The 6578-nt window shown below is 44.5% G+C and overlaps 2 protein-coding genes across 2 annotated transcripts; both read right to left on the bottom strand.

Moving 5' to 3' along the window:
- Nucleotides 1-16: 16 nt before the first annotated feature.
- On the bottom strand, nucleotides 17-1714 carry SARC_12612 (hypothetical protein; the record flags this gene model as incomplete). Its single annotated transcript, XM_014293277.1, has 1 exon — nucleotides 17-1714. A coding segment is annotated over one exon (1698 nt), but the record flags the coding sequence as incomplete, so codon positions are not given.
- Nucleotides 1715-4965: 3251 nt separating this feature from the next.
- Nucleotides 4966-6531, bottom strand: SARC_12611 (hypothetical protein; the record flags this gene model as incomplete). Its single annotated transcript, XM_014293276.1, has 2 exons — nucleotides 4966-5520; nucleotides 6337-6531. The coding sequence occupies 2 exons, from the start codon at nucleotides 6529-6531 to the stop codon at nucleotides 5341-5343; spliced, it is 375 nt and encodes a 124-aa protein (XP_014148751.1). The 3' UTR covers nucleotides 4966-5340.
- Between the last annotated feature and the right edge of the window lie 47 nt (nucleotides 6532-6578).

The raw sequence follows: 6578 nt of genomic DNA, 5'->3' as shown, positions 1-6578 counted from the left end.
CCTGGGCTTCGAGCACCAGCTGTTGGGACTGCTTCTCCGACTTCACGGCCAGCCCATGCTCTTCTTGTGCCTTTGTGAGCGCTTCTTCCTTGGCCTGAGTGGCGGCAGCCACCTTGCTCTCAGCGTCAGTCACCTTTGCCTGTGATTCCTCAACAGCCTTGGCTGCTTTCTCAGCAGAGCTCTTGGCCAAAGCTTCCTGCTGCTGGGCAAACTCAATCGCTGCGGCCTTATCGGCCTCGGCCTTATTCGTATCAGCTTCAGCCGCCTTCACACGCTGCTGGGCCTCAAGCACCAGCTGTCGAGACTGCTTCTCTGATTTCAAGGCCAGCTCTTGCTCCTTGTGAGCCTTTTCCAACGCCCCTTTCTGAGCCTCGGTTGCGGCGGCCAACTTGGTCTCCGCTTCCGCTACCTTAGCCTGCAACTGCTGTACCGCCTTGGCTGCCTTTTCCGAAGCACTCTCTGCAAGCTCCTGTTGCTTCTTTGCGTATGCAATCGCAGCGCTCTTCTTGATTTCGGCCTTGCTCGTATCACTTTTGGCAGCGAGCGTGCGTTGTTCCGCCTCCTTAATCTGTTTATCAGCCTCTCGCTGAACCTCTAGAGCAGACGCGTGCTCCTCCTTAGCAACCTCCAGTGCCCACTGCTTATCTGCAAGCGCATCGGCAACCTTGCCCTCTGCATCCGAAACTTTTGCGCGTGCCTCGTCCACGGCCTGCGCGGCTTGTTCGGCGGCGTTCTTTGCTAATTCCTGTTGTTTCTTAGCATAGTCTACTGCGGCCGCCTTCTTCGCTTGTGCTTTTGATGTATTGTGTTCAGCTTCTTGCACCCGCTTGTCTGCCTCATCTACTAGTATCTGTGCTTGTTTCTGGGCCTCTTTAGCTAGGTCGTGTTGTTCCTGTGCATCATCAACAGCCGCCTGCTTAACTTCGAGTGCTTCCTCAGCTTTGCTCTCCGCCTCGTGTTCCTTATCTGTGGCTTTCTGCGTAGCTTTCTCAGCCTCTGCTACTAATCTGTCAGCCTCTTGCTGTGTCTCTATTGCTAACTGTGCCTGTTCTTTTGCTCGTTGAATGGCATCCTCTGCACGTGATTCAGATTTTAATGCTAGCGCGTGTTCTATGTCGGCAGCCTCTTCGGCAGCAGCCTGTGCCTGCTCAGCCCGCTCCACCTCCGCTTGTGCCAACGCAACCTTCTCGTCTGCTTCTTGTTGAATTCTTTGTTCGTGCTTTAGTAAATCTGCTATCATATATGTCTCCTTGACTCGCATGTCTTCCTTTGCGCGCTCGATACTCTCACTTGCCTCTTCGTCAACCATCTCTTCATGCTCTAACATCTTACGTACCATCTCCGACTCTTCCAATCGCATCTGCTCGCGCTCTTCTGCGATGATTTGTCGCATTTCGGCCTCCGCATCTTCAATTGCTTTAGCCGCCTGTAGCTTGTCTGCGATTTCTAACTCTTTGTAATGCTTCTCTGCCTTCGTAGCGCGTTCTGACTCATCAAGTCCAGACCATTTCCTTGCCATTTTCTCACCAAAATGCTTCCAATATGATGCGGCTGAATCAGCCTTTTCCGACATGCGTTCATTTACTATAGGTGTATTACTACGCACGGGTGTGCTGCTACGTGAAAGAGATGGAGAGTGTGGTGGCGGCACAGCCATACTATTTACTGTAGAGGCCGTGGCGGCCGCCAGAGCTAAGGCCTGTTTAACCTTCATCGTACGAAAGCACGTTCGCTATATAAATATATGTGTGATCTACGCAGGTAGGATACCCACCGCTTTCAAATGGCGAGCAGTGATTTTAGAGATGTGAAACAATAATCTATGGTAAATTTCTGTTCTGCTCAACGACTTGTCGTTCAACCTTTATATAAAATTGGCAATTGCCTTTATTTGTTGAGATTCAATTCACTGCACAAATGGAAACGTGCATCCGTCTCTTTCTGTCTCTACTCTTTTATTACTATACCAACTACTCTCCGAGTCTCTGGTCTCTCTCTCTACTTACTACTATTTACGTACTACTAAATAGTAGTAGAATCCCTACTACCTACTGCTAACCCAGTGCTATGTAAGTGCTGGCAAAAAAAAATCGAGCAACAAAAGCCACTTTTTACAGTTTTTCTCAAAACTCAAATACAAGAAAAGAGAGAAGAGAGTAAAATATTCAGAGTGAACATTGCGGACAATAGCCAGTTATAGTCACACGACTGACGAGAAAATAACACTCTGAACTTCTGAAGTCGCTGGGGTGAATGGGGAGAAGGGAGTATGTAGTCAGGACCAGGGACAGCTCACGGGCTCAATCTCACAGTCTCAACTCTCACGCCGGTCGCAGAAGTGAACGGAAAACAATATATATAAATGACCCGACGGCCCAACTTCTAGAAGATTTTTTTTTATCCCCATGTTCCCGGCCGTAGTGTGAGACTGTGAGTCACTCCCGACTCCTGAGTCACGATCAATCTCAGAGACTCAGACTCTCAGTCCTGATCCTGAGACCTGACGGCCTGACCAAGACTCTTGCTACATACTGTATACTAATTACCTTTTAACTCTATTTTAACAGTTATCCAATGGGATTTAGCTAATTCTCATCAATGACCCATGTATCTGTAGTTTTTTTATCTGCAATTCAGAGTTTGAGAGTTCTGTACAGTGTGTGGTGCCACACGACTTGTAGTACATAACAGTGATTTTCATTTTTAGAAACAAATGAACAGACTTTATGTACAGTACTACAGGCTACAGGGCCTCAGCGCCTTTTTATTATTTTTAAATAGGCTCTCAACCCCACCGGTTCAAAGGCTCAAAGAGCCACAAACCGACAAACACTAAATATGATTTTATAAATCTAAAAAACATGCTTTTAGTTCTAAAAAAATGTGTAGCTTACCAGTCTGACAGTCTGCAAGTACTGGCCACAGGCCGACAGTACATATTGTGCTGCTCACAGATAGAACTGATTGCAGTGATTGGGCGAGGAAGAACTAGAAAGGGCCAAATTAGGAAATAAATATACATAAACTAGTAACTTGGCCTCGAGGCTCAGGCTCTTAGAGCTCAAGGTGCCTCAGACTTCGGACTCGGGAAGCTCGTTGTAAATAATACTGTATTATGTAGTGTATAAGTAGAGTGTAGTTGAGTTTAGATTTTAGAGTATACTTAAAAGAGTGTAGAACTGTAGACTGTAGAGTGTAGACTGCGTGTAAAAATACAATATGTACAAATACAGGGCCCATGGCCCTCGCTCTGTTGGGGATAAAGTCCTTAGCGAAAATCTGGTTCCTCTCGACGACTTGCAAATTTGGCAAGATGTTTCATGGTACAGTCTTACAGTTACAGAGACTCTATTTGTCCCAATATCCTTCTGGTTCCCCTCGACGACTCGCAAATTTGGCAAGATGTTTCATGGTACAGTCTTGCAGTTACAGAGACTATTTATCCTAATATCCTTCTTCCAGCAGAGGGCCAACACTGTACAGTATACTATGTACAATGTATGTACACATTTAGTATTTACAATGTAAGACGCAGAGCCACAGTTCCTTAGAGCTCCAGGGTTCAGTACTCAGTACTCAGTATGTTCAAGATGTTGTCACTGTTCAATGTTGCCTGTTCATTGTTTAAAAAATGTTCACTGTTCACTGTTCACTTCAAAGTATACGTTGAGCATAAACCTATAACGTTTTGTTAAATATTATGAGAAAATACAGTAGGACGATATGATGAAATATCTCCTATATACTGCAGTCTGCACATAGAATCGAAATATATAAGAGGAAGCGTAAAGATTTTGAATTTTATACGTTATATCGCCTAACGCAATAAGGTCAGCTGACGCTCACAACTGTAAGCTTGGTATCTGACGCCAGAGCGGCCTTACTCGGCTGGCAAGTGACAGGCTGGCACTCTTCTTGTGGAGTCGTTGACTCAGAGTCTCTGGCTGATGACAACTCTGACAGCCGACAGGCTGACTATTGTATTTACATATACGAGTTGCAAGTCTCAACTCTCAAGCCTCAACTCTGAACTCTCAAATCTCGAAATATAATAAAGCAAAGCTCGACAACTCTCGGCTCTCATCTTCTCAGAATTCAGTATTCCTCTATTGGAAAAATATACCAGAGTAAATATTTATGTACTTTAATCGGGTGTTCCGACTTTTTTTTATGTTTTGGGGAAGTCGTGAACCAGTAATATATATATACGAGCAGTATCACGGGTGTAACACCGAGGTACGGGAGCCTCACTGTTCGTGCCTTCTGTGGTTTCCTTCATTCCGGCTTTCCATTTTCACCTTCATCACTCATCACTCATCAGAGTTCAGACTTCAGAAGTTCAGAGTGAGTTCAGACCAGAAGTATATATTTATTTTCAATTTTTAAGGATTTTTAAGGAGTGATAAATGTACAATCATCGTATTTACTTATGCCAAAGACCTAAAACCAATATAATATTAAATATTGTTTGTATGCATTCATGCAGCAGCTGGATTCTGACGATAGACAGTCAGACACATTATAGTCTCACAGACTCACACACGCGTCACGCACAGAGAAGAGCGACTGAGCGAGAGAGAGAGAGAGAGTCAGTCGTGTAAGTCACTGACCCATGGTGTTCCCCTAAGCCCCAGCAGGGAAGACACCTAAAAAAAAGTCGGAAAAATACATAGCCTCTATCATTATGATTAATTGATTACATATGCAGTAGTAAATAACACTCAAACAGTAATATTACGGCAGAGAGATCGAACAAAACTATTGGGTTATTTTAAAGACCAACAAAAACCGCATTTCACATGCATATGTATCTACAAAAAGTACAAACTTCGTTACAATACATTGCAAGTTTTGCCTTTTAATATGTATAGACCAGGGTAGCTCCTGCATGCTGATTGCTGACTTGCCGAGTTGCTGGCTCGAACTGATTCTCTGTTTATATAGTCTAGTTTCTTTCCCGCAACCAATTTTCGATAGTTTGTTTTTATAAAATATCCTTTTCGCCTTGATATACATCTATGCAAACTTGATCCAATTGCTGACCTTTGATCTTCACAATGGACTGTTCTACTGTGTTTCTCTTTCTTCAAAGCGTCTGCCAATTTATATAGAGGCCACTGTACGTCCAATCTCTTTCGCCCCGACATACATCTCGAATTCAAAACAACACCCAATCCAGTCCCTTTCCTTTCCACACCGGGCCCTAGATTTACACCCGCATCATTTGATTTTTTTGGATACCTTTCTCTACTACATACGCACCCGCATTTTGATTTATTTGTTACATGCCCCTACTACACAGGCACCCGCATTTTACTGTCTACAATCGTGAAGTCCAGCTTATAATTCGTAGTCTTCCACTCCATAGGACGGTACCAGGTCCCGTGTAAGCCCTCCGATCTCTACCCGTTCCACTTCCTCTTCATGCCGAGGGATGAACGATCGCACATAGCAACTAGAGAACACGTGTGGTTTATTTATGGATCTGCCGCTGACCATCCGAGCGCATTCCTGTACAGCCTGAAAGAGGGTCAATGGTATCTGTTTAGACAAACTATACCAACAGGTAATGTTTGTGTACGTGTAGAAAGCGTTGTACGATCAGCTTGATACCCGTATATGTGATAGGTATGTGCGGAAATTGTCCCACACGCCTCATGCTTATGACCCTGAGTCATGCCTGTAAAGCACAGAAATAAAGAGTGTATAACGGCAATAAAATCTCATATGGACCTATGAAAGGCCAGATGCGAAATAAAAGTGTGACTGTAGAAACCTTCAAATAGTGAACGCGTAAAGCCGCAGTGGGGCGAGCGTGCCGAGAAAGTCTAACTACGTATGATGCGTCGACCGCAATAACATACTGACATAGAATTATATATATATATATATGTATATATATATATAATGGCATATGGATTGAAGTAGACGGGCCGGGCCCACCAAACTCATACCTCGACCCCTGAGCGTAACGAAGACAACCACTATAGCTACATACACACACATTAATGGTATGGTCTATGGTGATGGCGCAGACCCAAGAGTTACCGAGAACAGCGTTATATAGACATGTATACATACACTGGAGACGAAATAGATGCCAGTAGCTCTGTGGGGGTATAGTACGGGATAGAGGATCTACCTCAGGCTACAGTGACCACTTCGTATACTATGACCTAGTGACGTGAATTCTAGGCCGAGTGCCCTAGTGAACAAACTGTATTAAAATGCGACTATAACTGTCAGCGAAACTGCAATTCGCTACACAATTCGACACACACACGCGCGCACGCACACGCACGCACACGCATCCAACAGAGAAACACCCATACACACCTCTGTGATAGCCGGATGGGGATGTAAAAGGTTTTCCAACACACTCAAGGGTAGTTTGTTGGAAATGACTAGGGATGCCGCTTCAATTATTGCCGAGGCGTCTTCACCCGCAGCTCTCATACCCAGCAAGGTCTCAGGAACATTGGGGTCATCGGAAGCTGTGAATTTGTAAGCGACAGGATTGAGAAATTTCATTATCTTTCACAGTCATTTGCGCGAGTATATATATGTATATGTATATG

The sequence above is a fragment of the Sphaeroforma arctica genome (assembly GCF_001186125.1).
Source record: "Sphaeroforma arctica JP610 unplaced genomic scaffold supercont1.2440, whole genome shotgun sequence".
In the NCBI taxonomy this organism is placed as follows: domain Eukaryota; class Ichthyosporea; order Ichthyophonida; genus Sphaeroforma; species Sphaeroforma arctica.
This window is presented reverse-complemented; position numbering and strand designations above follow the sequence as displayed.